The 20,079-nt window shown below is 41.4% G+C and overlaps 4 protein-coding genes and 1 pseudogene across 4 annotated transcripts; 3 read left to right on the forward strand and 2 right to left on the reverse strand.

The window, feature by feature from the left end:
- Positions 1 to 1,751: 1,751 nt before the first annotated feature.
- LOC126602406 (uncharacterized) lies at positions 1,752 to 2,893 on the reverse strand. Its single transcript, XM_050269257.1, has one exon. The coding sequence runs from the start codon at positions 2,839 to 2,841 to the stop codon at positions 2,053 to 2,055; it is 789 nt and encodes a 262-aa protein (XP_050125214.1). The 5' UTR covers positions 2,842 to 2,893; the 3' UTR covers positions 1,752 to 2,052.
- A 2,504-nt stretch (positions 2,894 to 5,397) lies between these two features.
- On the forward strand, positions 5,398 to 7,359 carry LOC126602667 (calcium uptake protein, mitochondrial-like; annotated as a pseudogene).
- A 329-nt stretch (positions 7,360 to 7,688) lies between these two features.
- On the reverse strand, positions 7,689 to 9,329 carry LOC126602399 (protein ALP1-like). Its single transcript, XM_050269246.1, has one exon. It carries the CDS (start codon positions 9,258 to 9,260, stop codon positions 7,926 to 7,928), a length of 1,335 nt encoding a protein of 444 aa, XP_050125203.1. The 5' UTR covers positions 9,261 to 9,329; the 3' UTR covers positions 7,689 to 7,925.
- A 659-nt stretch (positions 9,330 to 9,988) lies between these two features.
- On the forward strand, positions 9,989 to 20,021 carry LOC126602392 (uncharacterized). The gene is made up of 11 exons (XM_050269237.1): positions 9,989 to 10,365; positions 17,125 to 17,247; positions 17,373 to 17,469; positions 17,689 to 17,724; positions 17,873 to 18,060; positions 18,150 to 18,252; positions 18,519 to 18,700; positions 18,776 to 18,853; positions 18,961 to 19,063; positions 19,142 to 19,235; positions 19,386 to 20,021. The coding sequence occupies exons 1-11, from the start codon at positions 10,061 to 10,063 to the stop codon at positions 19,772 to 19,774; spliced, it is 1,698 nt and encodes a 565-aa protein (XP_050125194.1). The 5' UTR covers positions 9,989 to 10,060; the 3' UTR covers positions 19,775 to 20,021.
- Positions 11,041 to 16,949, forward strand: LOC126602404 (uncharacterized). Its single transcript, XM_050269255.1, has 2 exons — positions 11,041 to 11,872; positions 16,831 to 16,949. Exons 1-2 carry the CDS (start codon positions 11,050 to 11,052, stop codon positions 16,947 to 16,949), a joined length of 942 nt encoding a protein of 313 aa, XP_050125212.1. The 5' UTR covers positions 11,041 to 11,049.
- Positions 20,022 to 20,079: the final 58 nt, after the last annotated feature.

Below are 20,079 nucleotides of genomic sequence, written 5' to 3' on the forward strand. Positions count from 1 at the left end.
TAAGTGTATTTTTCTTACTAAATATAGAAAGTTTAGAGTTCACAATTGATTTTTGAAGTGCCAATAATTTTTTTTTTCATTACAATAACAATTATGAGAAGACTGCATTAATTATGTTTTCGATGAAGGAAATACCAAAACAAAAGTATAAAATTTACAGAGTATGATTATTTAACAAAGAAAAGTGGAATTACACATGCGATTTGAAGGGATCGAAACTAGATAAATGATATAAAACTATAATTTTCAAACTTCAATTAAAATACAGGATTGAATTTAAGGAAAACTAATGAAGATGATTTGAAAACTTTGAATTTTAATGATAAGGACAAAATAAAGGGTAAAATGAATAGTACCAGGTTTGACTTTTTAGTGTAATATGATTTTTTTTCATTAAAGTGAACAATACCGTGACTTTTCGTTAAAACTCCCTTGAATTTAATCATATTTGATTTTCATCGATTTAACAATTGAATTTAATCTTATTTCATTTTACTTAATACATGCACACCGTCAAACGGTCAAATATAAACAGATATGATACATTCTCCTTATTTCATTTTACTTAATACGTTATCCTTATTGTCTATCATTTCTGGCGGTATTGCTCGGAAATTTTCCGGAGCTTCTTTCTGATGGTTGGCTTCTCTCTCGCTGACTGTCTCTTGTTGATGGTTGTGTGCAAGTGGCGCCTATGGAGGGGATGATCTGCGGTGGGTGGAGGATCGAGTGGCTGGCAGATTCTCGGATCGGCGGTGGCAACCACAATGGATAGTTCTTGGTTGTTCGTTTTTGTTTGGGCTTCACTGTTGTTGGGCTCTTTTTCTGTTTTTCTTTGTTTTTAGGCTCGATTTCTGTTTGTTTTTAGGAATAAATTGGACATTTGTGTGGTTTGTAAATGTGTGTTTATTTTAATAAAACTTCCTCGTCGGCGTTCATTTTGGATCCCACTTCCAATAGAAAATCTCATATACCCAGCAAATATGCTGCTCTTCCGAGTCAAAATTGAAACGACAGTCGGATGCAAATGTAAAGCTCATGCTCATTTACAAGTGCCGAATTGTTCTTGAGAAAACAAGGCGTGGGTCAACGGCTTCCCACCGCTAGCCATCGGAGTGGGAGAAGAAAAAAGAATGCAGAGGTTTGGAGACGAAGGAGACTCTGGGTTTACGTGATATATAAAGCCCGTTTACGACATGCTTTACGCTGGGGGATCCTTGAGGGTTCTTCCAAATACAAACCATTAAGATGAAGGAGCGGCGAGTGGAAGTTCTACTGTCTATAGAGCCATCATACTCGAGCATATCTGGATACAACTACATCAACTATCTGAGACGTATGTAGAAAGTTTTAGTTTCTCAATTCCGTCTTCAGAACCAAAGAATCAACACATGTGGAGGCTCTAGGTTGTTTGTCCAATTCTAAATTGTAGTTTGTGCAAATTTTCGGCTTTTTCTGTTCAACTGTACTGCAGTTGGAGAATTTTAGCTCTCGACTGTATCCTATGAACTATATGGTAGTTGGGACTGAAAGTGTTGTTGAAGCAGAATCATGAAAGTTTGCTGTAAAGCTAGTACTGATTGATTCGATCATAGTAACTACACTCAACTTATACTTTTTTTCAACGATATGATTTACGTACACTTTTTTTTTTCTCTTCCTGCACACTCTTATTTATTTGTTCTTTAATTCGCTGAGAAAGAAAAGGTGCAGAAATCACTTCCTTTCTTTCCCCCCTCTGAAAACACATGTTTCAAGAAATTACTATGAAATGATGGGCAAATCCAATCAACCAGTAAATGTATTTAGGGATTTCCATATATTCCCATCTAAAAGCACAAGAGGATGCATAAGGAAGTAAAACATTGAGAAAAACCATCGAACTTGTAAGAACACACCACAAACATGAACTTATTTATCTTTTCGTGTCATTGAGGCACATCTGTTAATGTCTAAAATACTCATAATGTAATCGAAGCAAATAGATATATCTTCCGTTCTAAGGCATATACTCTCCTGTTAGGACAAACCAACCAAACCAAACCACAAACTTCAAGTTGGCTTCAGATCCTGAAACAGTGCAGTCCGAAGTGAATGATCATCATAATCAACATCCTCCCTTTCCTTCTTGTAAGGAAAGCAAAACTTTGGGCTCACAACTCTCCCATCCAACGGCCCAGAAAGTCTTGGACTTTTATTTGTAGCCATGATCATCTCGTACGTTCTTCCATCCAACGGTCCAGATAACTTGGGACTCGGACTTGCAACCAAAGAACTGGTCAGCCTTGGGCTCCTATTTGTGTACATCAACGTCTCATGAACCTTCCTATCCAACGGTCCCGATAGCTTCAAGCTCCGATTATTATGAGCCATCAATCTCTCCTGGACCCTCCCATCCAACGGTCCAGAAAGCGCAATGCTCCTAGTTTTGACCAACATAGGGTTCTCATCCTTGACCTCCTCACAATAACTCTTGTGCTTCCTCAACAAAGCTCCTCTCCAATGCTCTTGATACCGAGTTGGCTCGGTCTGAGTTGCACCCTTGCCGTCCTCATGAAAAACGAACTTGTTAAAGTACTTGGAGAAGCACTTCTTGGTCCGAATGAGCGCCCAACTAAGCCGAGAAAGCGATTTCGGGTGCCCAAATCCGGTTTCTTTCTTGGCAAGCTTGAGTATTTCTAGCCTGTGCTTGGCCACAGATATTCCCATGCTCTGAAGAAACTCGTGGTCTAAGTATCTCACGTCGTCGAGCTGAAGCTGGTTGTGCGAAAAGTCGAGGCCGTATTCGTAGATGAGGGAGGGTTCAAGGCCGGTTTTTGACAGCCATGAGAACCAGTCCATAGCTAGCTTAGATTAGCTAAAATGTGCCTGAGGGGTTATGTTCTTATGTGGTATTACATTTATATGAGGAGATGATGATATAAACTGGTAAAATGGGAAGTGGAAATAAATAAAATTTAATGTGGTAGGTAAATAATGGGGGCCTCGCTCAATTTGTAGAAAATTTGGATGGTAGTTGGTATTGAATGTGACATTTGCAATATCCAGAAAGTTGAGCATGAGCAGCTCTTAACGACCTCCTGATCTAGATTCTATAATTCCAAAATTGTTGAAAACATTGGCATTGTTATGAATGCCCACACACAGATTTTTCAACGCCCACAAATATGATGTAGATTTTGGAAACAAAAGGATCGTATTTTCAAAGTTATGTATTGTAAATTTCATAATGTAAGAATCTGTTCGTATGGAGTTGCTCTATAAATAGAGCGCTCCGACTGCTATCAATACATATAGACAAGAAAGAAAAGATCAATAACATCAGTATCTATTCCTCCCTCTTTTACTTGTCATCTCCTTGTGTTATAGTTACAGTGTAATATTTTATACCTACCTTGCTCCAGTCACTAGTAAATGTTATCTCTCTAACTTTTACATATTTATAACAAAATAAGGTTATGACATGAATACTCGTAAAAGGAGAAGTCGTGAATCTGAAAAGTAAAAAGTGTCTAAGTGGATAAATAAGATTGAGTAGTAAAAGTATTTCGGTTTTTAAATTTTCATATGCTTTATTAACAATATATGAAGTTATTCTCGTATCATAATCCGTAATCCGATACTTACATATTCAAAAAGATTGATTAAGAGGAAGTAGTTGTATCTCATTCATATTTCCTCTCTCCTCTATTCATGGCTTCCTTGTCTTTGATTTACCATATTCTAAGTAGGCATATACATGCCAAATACTTGGGATTTTAAGTATTAGATAACGCATTGTAACTCAGATACTTCATATTTTATTATTTCATATGTTTTAGTATACACGTGCAAAACCAGAAAAACAGAATAACTCTAATAATTAATTGTACAATAATACGGAGTACAAGTCTAAATTACAGTGTGAGATTGGGCAGGTAGGATTGATGAAATCTTAAAGCTAAAGCCTAAGGTTATAGGGCCCAAAAATAATTGGGAGCAGTTAGGATATTAAATCGGATAACCTACTATGATTTGATGAAATTATTAAGGCAAAATTCAACACACCAGATTTTAAGGGCCCCTATAACTTTTAGTTAGTCCCTCTCTTCTTTACCATGAGCTGTTTTACCTGCTCGACTGTGATAATGTTTCTCCCAAAAACGTAAAACAGATACGACTTAACAACCTACTACAAATCTGCAATATTCTTTTAATCACATTTAATTTGTCAACCTACCATTACATCATATGCCAGCATAACTAGAAACGCAAAGGAGTCGCATATTAATATAAAAGTGATGCTAAGAAGATCAAATTTTTAAATCATCTTTTATAGATCACAACATTGACTAACATCCCCAACACCATCATTGCAATCTCTCAAAATGTGAAGGACAGTTTCAGAAGGCCAAGCACAAGGAACGGCATGATAAACATCATACAAAATTCCTTTCCAAGTCGAAGAGCTGTCGCGTCGAGTTACAAACAGAACAACCCTTCAAATACTTTAGCTAGGAGAGCCCTTCATGGCCAAACTTTGTAATTAGTATTTTCATCAATATTTTACCAAGCTTTTACATATAAATATAATGTGAAACAAAATAAGAGGCGATTAAAGGGAATAAATAAATGAATTAATATAAAGTGGTTCAAAATTGGCAAGAAATTACGCAAGAGAGAATTATCAAACTTAAGTCTCTAGTATCACGTTGGAAAAGGAAGCAAGGCAGATAATTGAGATATTTCGGATAACATGAGTACAATAAGCGTGACAATATTTGGCAAGGTATATAAATAATATTTTGTTACCTATTAAGTTTTAGGAATATTTTAGAATAGATTACTTAGGGCATGTTTGATATCCTATTTGAAATTTTTTATCATTTCTCAAAACATTTCTTAAGAACATTTCTTGAAAACAATTTTCTTTAAGACTAAAAAACTAGATTGGTTTGCGATTTAAAATTTTTAAATCACGACTTAAACTAGATAAAGAGATCTAAAAAGAGGGGGTTGCATGAGAGGGAGAAAGATGAGAGAGCAGAAAAGAAAGTAAAAGATGATTGAAGGAAAGAGACCCGAACCATTGATCTAAATGTGAAAAATCCACTGAGAACACACAACCCAAACCTTTAACTAACTTTTTGAAAAACCGTTACATGTAGTCAGTCAAACCCCCTAGAAAGCCACCCACTTTTCCCGCTCCAAAACCGTACACATTTCGTTCCATCATCTCTCCCTCTCACCCTCTCCTCGTTATAATCTCCACTGCTTCCAAATTTGACAAGAAGAATCTCTCTCACCCCTTTAATTTAATTCTCTGTATTTTTTCGTCTCTAAACTTCGAATCTAAATTTCCACTAGCTCGCCACTTATACTTCACAAGCCATAACGCTAAAGCCATAGATTCATAGTATGTTTACTAGGGCATCTTCGAGGGAATCCTCACGGTCCATCCACCGGCTTCTTTCGGGTGTTAAACGCCTCAGCTCTCGTCCTCCGTTCAACAAATCGCAACCCTCGTCCTCGGTCTCTCCGTCACCATCTTCTTCTTCTTCTTCTCGGGACCAGCCTAAGGTTTTCCTATTTGTCTTCTTCTCTGGATCCGAATTCCTACGTGTATTACACTGATAATAATCCAAAAGAAGCTGCAGCATGGGCAATCGGCGAAGATCCTAAAGAAACTCAGTTCTCTCATTGATGGTACCTTGTTTGTTTCATTGTTTTTCTTCAACTTAACCTTATATCGTGTTTTCCGAGGTTTCTTTAATCTTTTACACTGATGGATCTCGTCTCAGTTTCATACAGGAGAAGGAAATTCTTCACGAATGAAGGGCGGCTCCGAGATCAAAGTCCTTCGGAGAAGGTATGGATCATGCATTCAGATCAAAGTCCCTCAGAATCAACCCTGCGTTAAGAGAGGGGTCTCTGAGAGGGGAGAAGGTTCCCGGCGAGCTGCAGTGTGTTCCTTCCAAATTCTTTATGCTTTTCGACACTGACCGCGATGGCCTGATTTCCTTTTAGAGTGAGTATTATTAGATCTTTGATACTACAATGACTCTAGTCTAGTTGAAATTGTTAAGGTCTAAAAACAACGTACATGTTCGTTCTTGATACGATCAGGTTCATCTTTTTCGTCACACTCCTCAGCATCCCTGAACCGAGTTTTACGATTGCGTTTAAAATTGATCTCGACAACAGCGGATGGGTTTACATTGCTATCGTCTTCGCCATCAAGTTATAAGTTAGAAACTCTCGTTCATGCATTGCCGATGGAAAGCTTAACTTGTTACATTTGTGATTTACAGAGACATTGATAGGCAGGAGTTTAATAAAGTCATGGCCTTGATGCGATCTCAAGGCAAACAGAACATGGAAGGCCACAGGCCCAAGGTTTCTGTCGAAGACAAAGGACTGCTCGAGTACTTTTTTGGCAAAGACGGCAAAAGAAGTCTGAAACTTGAAAGAATCGTTCAGTTTTTCCGTGATTTACACGAAGAAGTATGCGATCTTTTTTCAGGGTTTGTGATTTTATCGTACTATTTGTTCAGTCAGCTGATCCTTTTCCTGTTTCTCTTTCTTCCTTCGTTTTCGAATTTGAAAGATTATGCGATTGGAGTTTGTTCACTACGACTACAAAGCACAATGAAACATGTTGGCCAAAGATTTCGCGGTGTCCTTGGTTGCATCTGCTGACAGCGGTGACATAAACAAGTTGCTTGATCGGGTGGACGAAATTGAGAACGACACACATCTTAAGGACATAAAAATCACATACAAGGAATTCAAAGACTTCGCGGAGCTGCGTAAGAACTTGCAGTCCTTCTCTCTGGCTCTTTTCAGTTATGGAGAAGTTAACAGGGTGTTGACGAAAACTGATCTCCAGAGAGCTGCTTCCCAAGAACGCATCTGATCCGTTATTGTTAGTGCTAGCTAAGCTGATTTGATCATTAACTAGTATTTAGTAGCTTATTACACCAATGTTTGATTACTTTCTATTTATACAGGTACGTGGCATCTCTGTTTCTACTAATGTGCTTGACATAATATTCCATGTATTCGATGCAAATGGTGACGGGGATTTAAGTGCAAATGAGTTTGTACGAGTTTTACAAAGACGCGGAGGCGAAATCCAAGAGACAGGCTTAAGGGGACTCCTATCTTGCTGGTTAAACTGTTCCTGTAAAGCTTTTGGTCAGAACAACTAAAGCTTTAGTTTCTAAGCTCATACCTGAATTACCTTAGACTCACATAACCAAACGTTGTTTTACGGCTCTATAATCCAGGGTTGGAGTCAAAAAGATGTAATTACCAAACCTGGATGGTTATGTGATTTAAGAATTATATGTCACAGCAGGCTGATATTACCAATTTTTGTAACCCTATATTAACCATTACAACGTCAAACTAATACATAAGTGCAGATCTTCTTCGTTAATTTGTGTACCAATCTTTTCTGTTTAATGTAGATAGTAGTCTGAAAATGGCGCCAATTCTGCGCAACTAAAACGCATATAAGAATCACAAAATCTAATCTGCATATCACCACGGCTACTTAACATCATAAACAAGATAGGAATCATAAAATCCAATCCGCAGATCATCATGGATGCTTAGCATCACAAACAAGAGAAAAAACGCAAAATCCACTCGGCAGATCATCAAAGATACTAGCACATAAACTCGATAAGAATATCACCAGAATATATGGAAAGAAATTTGATTGAACAAACACATTCAGTGTTGAAATGATATACAACTTGAAGTTGGAGCCTTGACATTTATGGTTTCATTGGCTATTTACATACAAAAATACATGCATAAATGCAGTGAAAGCAGACCATATTAAGACTCCAACTGATCCGAAAAATTCTCTCAAAAACCTAAGATGCACCGCTAATCGATCATAGCAACTAAGAGCAACTACCGGGCAACAAAAGAATTCATCTTCTGAGGCTTACCCGGCTCAAGTGCATGGCAAGTACATCCCTCATCCGCTCGCCACTCTCGTTCACTTGTCCATCGAAAACAGGAAGCTCCTCCTCCTTTAAGCCTTTCACATTGTCATCTGGCATCGGCTCACTACACTTGATCAGAAAGTTATGCAGCAGACACCCTGTAACAACCACAAAAGGCAGAAACTCCACACACTCTTCCTTCCACTGCCTAGCCAGGAGCTGCCACCGAGACCGAACTCTCCCAAATGCCGTGCCAACCAACCCCATTGCGCGAGTATGCACCGAATTGAACGCCTTCTCCATCGAGCTGAAGCTATCCGCCTCGTCCGACCTTACATAAGGTGTTAGAAGCCATGGCAATAGAGGGAAGCAAGAGTCCCCCAATATGTACTGAGGAATGGAATTCCCATTCCCAAGCTCAAAAGCAGGACCATTGAGCAGGTCCCTGGACTCCTCCACACCCAAATACAGCTTACTCTGCCGGAAAATCGATTCGGGTTTCATGGTGCTCGGCCACCCGGCGGAGACATCGAGGAACCTCCCCTCAGAGTCCACCACTGCCTGAACCAACAATGACCCATTTGCCCCCAGCACTTCACCACCAACCCCAAATCTCGAAAACCCTAAAACCCCACAGCAATTAGGCAGCGAAATCCACCTGAACGCCGCTGATACCCGGGATATATCTGACCGGAATTCGAACAAGTTCCCCAATTGATCGTTCACCGCCTTACATACGGCGTAAAATGCGCGGCAGGCCTCCACGGAGTCGAGCCCGAACCGCCTTCCCACAGCCTTGTAGCTCGCGCCGTGGGCCAAGCGGTAAATTGCGGCGGCGAGGACGAAATTGGGCGGGATTGAAGGGACTGTGGACTTGAGAAATGGGGAGAGCAGGGAGAGGAGGACGGAGAAGGAGTGTTCAGACATGCGGAACGTCTGGGACCAGTGGGAGTCGAAGTCTCCGCCGGCGGCGGTGGCGGAGAGAAAGCGGCTGAACCAGCATTCGAGCGGCGTCGGCGGAGGGCGTAATGGTGTTGGCGGTGGTGGGTTGGGGAAGCAGAGGAGGGTGGAAAGGGAGGTGGAGGCGGATGAGAGGAGGGATTCTAGGGTTAGGGTTTGGGCGGGAAGGAGGAGGAGGTCGTTCTGGGAGAGGAAGGAGTGGGCCAGTGACGTGGCGGCGGTTACGAGGCTGACGAGGTGGTGCTGATTGAGGGGCTTGTTGTTGTTGTTGTTGTGGGTTTGGTTTTGTTTCTTGTTTCTGTCCTTGCCTTTGGTGGTGCTCTTGGCTGCGCCTTTGCCGCCTCCGCCGCCGGCAGCCATTGGTGGTGGGATTTCGATTACTAACGAGTCAGATGGTGGCACGCAGTGTGGCTCTTTTGGGCCAAGTATACATACTGCTGATTACTACGATGCTTTTACCTTCCTTTGCTTTTTGGTCCTTTAGAAAGCAACATTTTCTAAAGTAGACTTTCTATAATGGCCACTTTACTTTTGCTATATTTAGAATTAGGAAAAATCGCCCATAGGTTAAGCCTTAAGGTGCTTGTTCACCAAGTCATGACTCATTGACTCATGATACTATCTTACTTTTAAACACCTGATAATTGTTTATTAGTAGTTCACGCACACTACGAAAATTAAAATTTGATTGCATGAAAAAAATATCATAACATATTGTTTCGAACAAAGATTAAAAATTCTAACAATGTAGGATTGTTACGATGACCTTGATTTAGATTCTCTCCCTTCCCTAATATGACTAAATAATATTACTTGCAAGAAAGAATTTGTTCGAATAAAGTTATTATAAATCGATACTGAAATGGTCAAATTTGTAAAATAGCATTATTCAAATTTAATTTTCTTATCATTACTTTAATAAAATAACAAATTAACAACAAAAAAAGGGGCTTTTTCTTTTTCCTACACATAAGACTCGAATTAGATTAGACTCTGCGCTCCGACGCAACACGGTGGAAAGTTTAAGCCTTGTTCACCAAGACATTCTCTCTCCCCTATATATATATATATATATATATATATTGTTATTAACCCATAGTCTCCGTCTTCTTCATCGATACCCCACACTACAATCAGTCCTCTCTCACTTTTAGTCTCTCATGGCGTCGAAGCTGAAGATTGCAGGGACATGGGCGGGCGTGCTGGAGGTTGAATTGGAGAATTGGACCGTGCCCATGTTGCGAGACGAGGTTGCAAAACGATCAAACTGCGACCCCAATTCGATCAATCTGATTTGCGCGGGCAGGGTCTTGAAAGACGGCGGCGGCGATGAGAAACTCGCCCAAGTGGGTATCAAGAACAACGCCAAGATTCTTGCCAGTCGGGTGTGCGCGGAGGAGGGCAAGTCGTTGAAGGAGGAGTTGATGGCTGAGGAGGAACGCTCCCGAAGATTGACTCGAGTCAAGTGAGTATTTCTCTTGAATTTTTTTAATTTTGATGAAAGTACTGGTTTTTGGCGAAGAATGTAATTTATAGAAGTTAATTTGGTGTTAGAATCAGTTCAATTTTGATGGGTTTTTAGTTTGTATGTTTATGGTTTGCTGTTTGGGTTTTTGTTTGTTCATGAACTGTGTATTTCGTGTTTTTGATTTCGGATTGAGTGAGAAAATCGTATTGGAATTTGATTGATGTTACTATCTTACGCACAATTTAGGGACTATGATTTTGGAGCTTGATTCAAGCATTCGGTATTAAGGTCGGGAATTGATCGAAAAACTAAACTGGGATTTGGTTGTTTGATGACTCTGTTGAAAAGAACAATTGAATCTTAGGTTTGTGTTTTTATGGTGTTTTGGTAGTCGAAATGGTATAAGCTTTGTCCAAATTAAGATTGAACTTTAGGTTTGTGTTTCTGAGGTCATGTGTTCAGTATTACTCACTTAGATTGTATGCAGCAATATTATAGTGTTTGTAAACAGTGCCTTAACTGGGGATATCCGGATATGTAGGCTGCTTGATTCACAAGAGTGCGGAGTTGGACCTAAAAAAATAGTGAATACTCTCGAGCTTTTGGTTGAGGGAGAGTGGAACTTTTTCCAATAAGGAAGTCGTGGACTTAGTGTTCCTATATTTTCAAGCTATAAAGGATATGTATGAAGGAGCAAAGACTGCCGTAAGAACTCATGAAGGACAAACCGAAAGCTTTCCCATATCTGTAGGATTACATCAAGGCTCATCCTTAAGTCCTTACCTTTTTGCGTTGGTAATGGATGAGTTAACAGGACATATTCAAGATGATATTCCTTGGTGTATGCTTTTCGCAGACGATGTAGTGTTGATAGATGAAACTCAGGAAGGGGTAAATGCAAAGCTTAACCTTTGGAGAGAAGTGTTGGAATCTAAAGGTCTTCGCCTAAGCCGATCAAAGACAGAATATATGGAGTGCAAGTTCAGTGCAAATGGAGGCCAAAACGAGTTAGGGGTGAGGATCGGAGATCAAGAAATACCAAAGAGCGACCGTTTTCGCTACCTAGGATCTATCTTGCAAAAGAACGGAGAATTAGATGGAGATCTCAACCATAGAATACAAGCTGGATGGATGAAGTGGAAGAGTGCATCCGGCGTGTTGTGTGACCGCCGTATGCCACTGAAGCTCAAGGGAAAATTTTATAGGACGGCAATAAGGCCGGCGATGCTGTATGGCACAGAATGTTGGGCGGTGAAACATCAACACGTACACAAAATGGGTGTAGCGGAGATGAGGATGCTTCGTTGGATGTGTGGGCACACGAGAAAGGATAAGATTAGGAATGAGGATATCCGGGGTAAAGTAGGAGTAGCCGAAATTGAAGGAAAGATGAGAGAAAATCGGTTACGGTGGTTTGGACATGTGCAAAGAAGGCCTACTGACGCTCCGATTAGAAGATGCGACTATGGGACAGAGGTTCAGGGCCGAAGGGGTAGAGGAAGACCTAGGAAAACTTTGGAAGAGACTCTAAGAAAAGACTTAGAGTACTTGGATCTAACGAAGGACATGACACATGATCGAGCACAATGGCGTTCTAAGATTCATATAGCCGATCCCACTCAGTGACTTGGATTTTCCAAGTCTCCAACCGAGAAGTTTTCCTCACTCGGGAAATTAAGGGAACACTACCCCAACCTACATGCTCCACTCTGAAAGCTTCAACATACAAGCTTCAACAAAAGAAAATTCAAAGAACTTAGCGAAGAAGGCTTTGGTGTATTTAACACAATACGTTGAAATGAAGGAAAGCTTATTTATTGATATCCCCGATAAGCTACAAATATGTACATATACATGAGTCAAAATAAACACACAAGAGGGAGCCTTCACAAAGGTTGCTTAGGAGAAGTCTCAGCAGTCGGTAGAGCCCCAGAAAGAGAAGGCACCGGAGGGGGATCATTTGGAGCCTCAGTACTGGACAGAACCCTAGAAGGAGGAGGCATCAGAGGTTGATCATTTGGAGCTTCATTACGCGGTACAGCCCCAGAAGACGAAGGCAATAAATGCCTTTGGAACAAACCCACAAATCTCTGATGATCAAGTAAAACCTGACCATCAGTTTCCTTCATCTGGTCAAGCTTCCTCTTCATGTTTGTAGCATAGTCATGTGCGAGCCGGTGCAACTGTTTATTCTCATGCTTGAGCCCTCTAATCTCCTGTTTGAGACTCATCACTTCAGCCGCCAATGATTCAACTTGGCGGGTTCGAGCAAATAGGCGTTGGGCCATATTAGACACAGAACCTGCACACTGAACACTGAGAGCCAGCGAATCCTTAACAGCTAACTCATCAGACCGTTTGGAAAGTAGTCTGTTATCTTTGGGAGTGAGAAGGTTCCTGGCCACCACCGCAGCGGTCATATCATTCTTCATCACGGAATCCCCAACGGTAAGAGGACCAGTAGGGGAGACGAAGGATGGGCGCCATATGTTGTCTGGAGAAGGCGGGGCTGCCTCTTCAACAAGGTTCAAGTCAAAACGACGGTCGGAGGGGCCAGACATTTTCAAAGGTGTTGAAGAGAGAAGAGGTCGGACAAATCAAGATCTTAGAAGTGCAAGAATGAAGCTTCTACTGGTGGAGATTCAAGTGTGCTTTGGAACTTAATGCCAGCCCCTATAAAAATCTGCACTCGACGGAGCTTCAGAAATCGAAGAGGCGCCTGCTCAGAAATCGAAGAGGCGTTTGCTTTCTCAAAAGCTGGGCTGCTTAGAGATCACGAGGGTTGATCTCAGAAATCGAAGAGGCGTTTGCTTTCTCAAAAGTTGGGCTGCTCAAAGACCACGAAGGCCGATCTCAGAAATCGAAGATGTGCTCGCTTTCTCAAAAGCTGGGCTCCCCAGAGACCACGAGGGCCGCTCTCAGAAATCGAAGAGGCACCTACTTTTCCAGCCTTGTCAGCACCTGTCACACGCACACTCAGCTTTGCGGAAATTATGGGCATTCTGTCAAAGACTTATGGGGAAGTAGAAAACACATGAACCTTACTGTTCAATCACCCACTTCCCACACGCAACAATAGCTCATGGGTACCATAGATAACTTTACCAAAGTTCTCTGCCAAAGTTGAGCACGTGAAGCTTGCAGCTCCCACTACATCGCTCTGACCAAGAAGGGTAAAAGAATAGCAAAGAAACAGCACTAACAAAGTTTAGACCCATAAATTTTGAAGGTCTAGCTACCATATTATTACCCACAAGGGTAAAGGAACAGTACTTCTGCTGGATAATTGGAAAGTCCCTGTGTGTCAACCTCTGTGCTTCGCGGCAAGGTAGACTAGCAAACATGCCCAACCTTTACTCACATTCGAGAAAACACTCCCAATAAGATTGCTTGCTCCAAAATCGAAGAGGCACCGTCCTCCGAATCTCGAGAGCCAGACTCCCAACATGACTACTTTCTTAAAAATCGAAGAGAGGGTAAAGGAACAGTACCATTGCTGGATAATTGGAAAGTCCCTGTGTGTCAACCTCTGTGCTTCGTGGCAAGGTAGACTAGCAAACATGCCCAACCTTTACTCACATTCGAGAAAACACTCCCAACAAGATTGCTTGCTCCAAAATCGAAGAGGCACGCCAGACCCCCAGCATGATTGCTTTCTCAAAAATCGATGAGGCATCGTTCTCCGAATCAATCGAAGAGGCGCTCGCTTTCTCAAAAGCTGGGCTGCTCAGAGACCACGAGGGCCGATGTCAGAAATCGAAGAGGCACCTACTTTTCTAGCCTTGTCAGCACCTGTCACACGCACACTCAGCTTTGCAGAAATTATGGGCATTCTGTCGAAGACTTCTGGTGAAGTAGAAAGCACATGAATCTTACTGTTCAATCACCCACTTCCCACACGCAACAATAGCTCATGGGTACCACAGATAACTTTGCCAAAGTTCTCTGCCAAAGTTGAGCACGTGAAGCTTGCAGCTCCCACTACATCGCTCTGACCAAGAAAGGTAAAAGAATAGCAAAGAAACAGCACTAACAAAGTTTAGACACATAAATTTTGAAGGTCTAGCTACCATATTATTACCCACAAGGGTAAAGGAACAGTACCACTGCTGGATAATTGGAAAGTCCCTGTGTGTCAACCTCTGTGCTTCGTGGCAAGGTAGACTAGCAAACATGCCCAACCTTTACTCACATTCGAGAAAACACTCCCAACAAGATTGCTTGCTCCAAAATCGAAGAGGCACCGTCCTCCGAATCTCGAGAGCCAGACTCCCAACATGACTACTTTCTCAAAATCGAAGAGAGGGTAAAGGAACAGTACCATTGCTGGATAATTGGAAAGTCCCTATGTGTCAACCTTTGTGCTTCGTGGCAAGGTAGACTAGCAAATATGCCCAACCTTTACTCACATTCGAGACAACACTCCCAACAAGATTGCTTGCGCCAAAATCGAAGAGGCACCGCCCTCCGAATCTCGAGAGCCAGACTCCCAACATGATTACTTCCTCAAAAATCGAAGAGACACTGCTCTCCGAATCTCGAGAGTCAGACCCCCAGCATGATTGCTTTCTCAAAAATCGAAGAGGCATCGTTCTCCGAATCTCGAGAGCCAGATACCACAGACCACCTTTTCAAAGTGCTCTGACAGAGTTAAAACATGTGAAACTGGCAGCTCCCACTACCGTGCTTTGACCAAGCAGGGTAAAGGAATATCATTACTACTTGTTGTTAGGGAGACTCCTATATATGTCGACCTCAATCCCCAACGGACAGGCAGACCTGCAAAAATGCTCAACCCTTCATCATATCTAAGAGGGCACTCCCAACGAAGCCTTTCGAAATATTCAGCTTTCTTTCCCCCCGATAATACCTCTGCAAACAAGCTTTACTAGAGCAAGAATATCTCATATCATCAGGGTTAAAAGCAAGAGTATCCCATATCATGCTTTTTCCCTGTCTTTTCTTTTGGCCTTGTTTTTACCTGCAAGACAAGGAGAAAGAGAGCAATCAGTCAGCACTTGGAATCAAGCTTCCAGCCAGGAACTGACTGCCTGGAACCCCTTACCTGATTACTTACCTGGCATTGCTCTCGAGTACTCATCTTTAACATCTTATGTTTCCAGGGAAGATTCCGCATCTGCTTGAGGAACAGATAGGGCAAGTGCGAAGGATACAAGGAAGCATGTGGAGACAAGCGTAACAGCACACGTGCCGATACATCCATTACTCTGTCAAAAGCAAAAGTATCCCATATCAGCAGGGTGGAACGTACTCTAGATTTGATGGACTTGTTTTGACCCTCAAATTCTTCAGTCGGCCTTATACTCTGGAGGAAACCAGAAAACCCTCCAGCTCAGTTCAAGAATAAGCCTGTGGAAAGTTACTTCTTCAAAAGCAAAAGTATCTCATATCATCGCTTCTCATTTTTCTTCTCTTTATCCTTCATGCTGCTGCAAGATGGGGAGAAGGTGAACAATCAGTCGGAGCTCTGATTGCTTACCTTGTCTGTCACCTCTTTCAGCAGACCCCTAGCTCAGCGACTTGGGGGACTCCTACTACATGGTTTGTATCGCGCTTGACCAAGCCTGAAACTACAAGTAAGCTTCAAGTGAAATTGATACATTACCTTGTGCATCTCCACCAGTTAAAGATACCACCCCTGGATGGAGGAAGAGTACTTCCAGAGAAGATGCCACATCTACCTATGAGACAGATAAGGCAAGTCAAGACGACACCACACTCCGATACTTAGAAGTTTCGTGATTACGAGATCATTCTCCCACAATATTTCCTAATGTCATTTGTACTAAATCATTCACTTGTACTCACTAAAGGAGAGCTTGAACCTATGTACTTGTGTAAACCCTTCACAATTAATGAGAACTCTTCTATTCCGTGGACGTAGCCAATCTGGGTGAACCACGTACATCTTGTGTTTGATTTCCTATCTCTATCCATTTATATACTTATCCACACTAATAACCGGAGCAATCTAGCGAAGATCACAAAAAGTGACCGTTTTCGCTACCTAGGATCTATCTTGCAAGAGAACGGAGAATTAGATGGAGATCTCAACCATAGAATACGAGCTGGATGGAAAGAGTGCATCCGGCGTGTTGTGTGACCGTCGTAGGCCACTGAAGCTCAAGGGAAAATTTTATAGGACGACAATAAGGCCAGCGATGTTGTATAGCACAGAATGTTGGGTGGTGAAGCATCAACACGTACACAAAATGGGTGTAGCGGAGATGAGGATGCTTCGTGGGATGTGTGGGCACACGAGAAAGGATAAGATTGGGAATGAGGATATCCGAGGTAAAGTAGGAGTAGCCGAAATTGTAGGAAAGATGAGAGAAAATCGGCTCCGGTGATTTGGACATGTGCAAAGAAGGCCGACTGACGCTCCGGTTCGAAGATGTGACTACGGGACAGAGGTCCAGGGCCGAAGGGGTAGAGGAAGACCTAGAAAAACTTTGGAAGAGACTCTAAGAAAAGACTTAGAGTACTTGGATCTAACGGAGGACATGACACAAAACCGAGCGCAATGGCGTTCTAGGATTCATATAGCCGACCCCACTTAGTGGGAAAAGGCTTTGTTGTTGTTGTTGTTGTTGTTGTTGTTGTTTGTTGATAATGGTCCCAAATTGTTCATATGTATATCAGCAGGCATATGCACATTTAACGTGTTCAGTTTTATTGATTTGTTTATGTCTATATTTAAGTTTTAACTTGATTGTACATATATTAACTCTACAGGGCAGCTGCCACTGCATTGGCCAAGAGACACGCAGATGGATCATTGCCGATTGAAGACTTCAATATAGTTCTTGAAGATCAAAGTGGAAAGAAAGTAGAGTTGGGATCCGAGACTGATCAGAGGTATGATAGATAGTTAAGTTTCAATACTTTTCATTGTGCAATTAGATGTCCGCACTTAACTCCTTTTATGAGAAGTTGAAGGGTATACAATTGCGTTCTAAGTTTGAAGATTTGTCATTTGACAGGGCAATTATGATGGGCCTGATGCTTCATACGAATGCAAAGCAACTAATTCAAAGACAAAATTACAAAGACGCGTTAGAAGTGCTTACCATGGGAGAGGTCAGTTTCTGCCTTAAACTCGGGATAATATTTTGATTTGATGACCTTGAAGGGAATATCACATTTTTTTTATGGCTTGCACCTTGCCAGTGCTAGTTATATCAGTTTCAGACATGTTTGTATGTGAAGTAAATTATCATAAATTAAAATATTCAGTCAGGAAATATTATGTGCCTAAACGTGTTGCTTAACCCATGTGTGCTTATTTCATTCTTGTAGGAGGCTTTCTCTCTTTGTGACCCGAAGGTTATTGAGGTGAGTGAGCCATACTGAAAGATTTTTATCACTTTGAGCCATATTATTGTGACTTGCCCTCCCTGCAACTTTGACCGTTAAACTATATCAAAATTTGTGCCTCCTTAGATATACTACTATTTCTGTTTGACTCCGTGCTTGCTTTCAGCTTGTTGACAATCCTCCTATACTCCAAATCGATATGGTTTGGTGCTATTTCATGCTCCGAGATATCAGCTGGCTTGCAGTGGCAGGAGTTCGCCTTGAAAAAGCCAGAAAAGGTATTGAGAGAGCTCATGGAAAGGACTCTTCTCGTGTCAGACTCCTTCAGGGAGGTCGCTATCCAGAACTTGCACTGTAAGTATTTTACTGCGACCTGTATTTTACCTAAACGTGCCTTGCTTGGGAGAATTTTGGTCTAATCACTTTTCATTTTCTGGTCATAGATATTTGAGACTGGAGCTACTGGAAGGGGTGGTTGCGTATCATAGTGGCCAGTACGATAAATCAAGGAAGGTGCTGACTTCTGCACAAGAAAAATTCACCAAGGTTAGTTGACTTCTTCTGGAATTCTGCATTCATTAGTTGCACTGAAATTTGCAATTGAATTTTTCTGAACTGCCACCATGTTTCACATTACATATTCCAAATGATTGAATTCGAAAAAAGAACAGAAATTATTTTAACCTCCACAAAATTCATATGCTTGTATTCATTTTTCTTGGTGATTCCAGTAGTTTCAACAGAACCCTAGTAACCTACCATCTCTACATTGCAACTTCCTCCTAAGTACATTTTTCGCTTGTTGATTGCAGCTACAAGTGCCAGATGAAGCTCTATCACTTGTTATGAGCATGGGATTTAAAGAACGAGATTCTAAAAGGGCATTGCGGATGAGCAATCAAGATGTATCTAGTGCTGTTGATTTTCTTGTTGAGCAGAAGGCAAAGAGAGCCCAAAAACGGGAAGAAGATATTCAGCGACGAAATGAAATTATGTGAGTGTCTTTATGAAATAGATTTTTTTTTCAAGTTCTCTGTCTGTAGTGTTACTTAGACCAAGAAATTGGCAGGGAGCAAAAGAAGTATGGGACAACACCATTGAAGAAAGCTGTGGATATCGAGAAATTGAACCAATTGGTCTCCATTGGGTAAGCAAGCCAAGACTTGGTTCATCAGTTTTCAATTTAAAGTTCAATCTTGCATACAAATTCTGGGTTCCCTGTTCAGTCATTATAAAAGTGGCTTGAATTTGCAGTTTTGAGAAGGAGCTTGCTGCTGAATCACTTAGAAGAAACGAGAATGATGCTGAGAAGGCATTGGATGATTTGACAAATCCAGAAGTTAATTCTTCCATACAGGTTCATTGCGTTCTCTATAAAAAGATTTAACTGAAATTTATTTAGACTCTAACATTACTAACTTTGTCCGACCTGTAGGTATACATTGAATCAAAGAAAAGGAAACGACAGCGCCAAGCAATTGATTCTTCAATTGAATCGCTTGTAGGCATGGGGTTTGAAAGATCAAGAGGTACTTGTTAGTGAAATACCAATCAAATCTAAGAATATACATTATAGATATCAGAAACTAATGCTCAATTTTTAATAGCAAGAACGTGGTTCAGAAGTAACAAATTTATGAGGCACCTAGCTAGGCTCTAATGTTTACCTTTGTATGCAGTGATTGAAGCTTTTCAGACTGCTGGTGATGGGGCAACACTGGAGCAAGCATTGCATCAGTTGCTCGCAGGAAATGCAACAGACCCCACAAATGCTGCCAACAACCAGTCTCAGGCGATTCCCACAGCTGCCGCTGACAGCAATATCCCTGCTGATGTTGCTAATGATATTGTGAATTCTCTTGTTTCAAGGCTAGATAATGCTGATCAAAACGGCGAAGCTGGAGGTCCATCAGCTACTAGTGAAGAACGTGATGCAGAAATGGAAGATGCACTCGCTGGAGAACTGGCACAAGGAGATGCATTCTCAGACTATGACCTTGAAGTTACTGAAGAAGGTGCGGCCATAAGCGAGTATTTGGCTTTGCTGGACTCGACAGGCAGAGAGTGAAAGAGCATCGCCGTCCCAATGACAAGATCCCAACTTTAAGAATAAAAGGAAATCATTGTATGTGAGTTGTATATATGAAAACAAAGTAGGTGATCGACTTAGGTTTGGTGAATGGTGATTGCATTGCAGTTACCTTCACAGTTACCGTTGGCATTCCAGACGATCAATGTTGCTCTCTCTGTCGTTTATCCTCACGGCATCTCTTGCTGTTTTTGGCATTAATATAAACAGCTCATTTTGTTTACAACCCAATCGTCGTCAATGCAATTTACATGTTTTTGTCTAACATTGCTTGAACAACGAAG

The sequence above is a fragment of the Malus sylvestris genome, chromosome 15, assembly GCF_916048215.2.
Source record: "Malus sylvestris chromosome 15, drMalSylv7.2, whole genome shotgun sequence".
NCBI lineage: Eukaryota > Viridiplantae > Streptophyta > Magnoliopsida > Rosales > Rosaceae > Malus > Malus sylvestris.

Coding starts and splice junctions, on each gene's coding strand:
- LOC126602399 (XM_050269246.1), bottom strand. CDS start 9,260: ATGGCTGCCGGCGGCGGAGGCGGCAAAGGCGCAGCCAAGAGCACCACC.
- LOC126602404 (XM_050269255.1), top strand. CDS start 11,050: ATGTATGAAGGAGCAAAGACTGCCGTAAGAACTCATGAAGGACAAACC. Junction 11,873..16,830: donor CCGAAGGGGTAGAGGAAGAC/CTAGGAAAACTT, acceptor GTAGAGGAAGAC/CTAGAAAAACTTTGGAAGAG.
- LOC126602392 (XM_050269237.1), top strand. CDS start 10,061: ATGGCGTCGAAGCTGAAGATTGCAGGGACATGGGCGGGCGTGCTGGAG. Junction 10,366..17,124: donor CGAAGATTGACTCGAGTCAA/GTGAGTATTTCT, acceptor TTAACTCTACAG/GGCAGCTGCCACTGCATTGG. Junction 18,854..18,960: donor AACCAATTGGTCTCCATTGG/GTAAGCAAGCCA, acceptor TTGAATTTGCAG/TTTTGAGAAGGAGCTTGCTG.
- LOC126602406 (XM_050269257.1), bottom strand. CDS start 2,841: ATGGACTGGTTCTCATGGCTGTCAAAAACCGGCCTTGAACCCTCCCTC.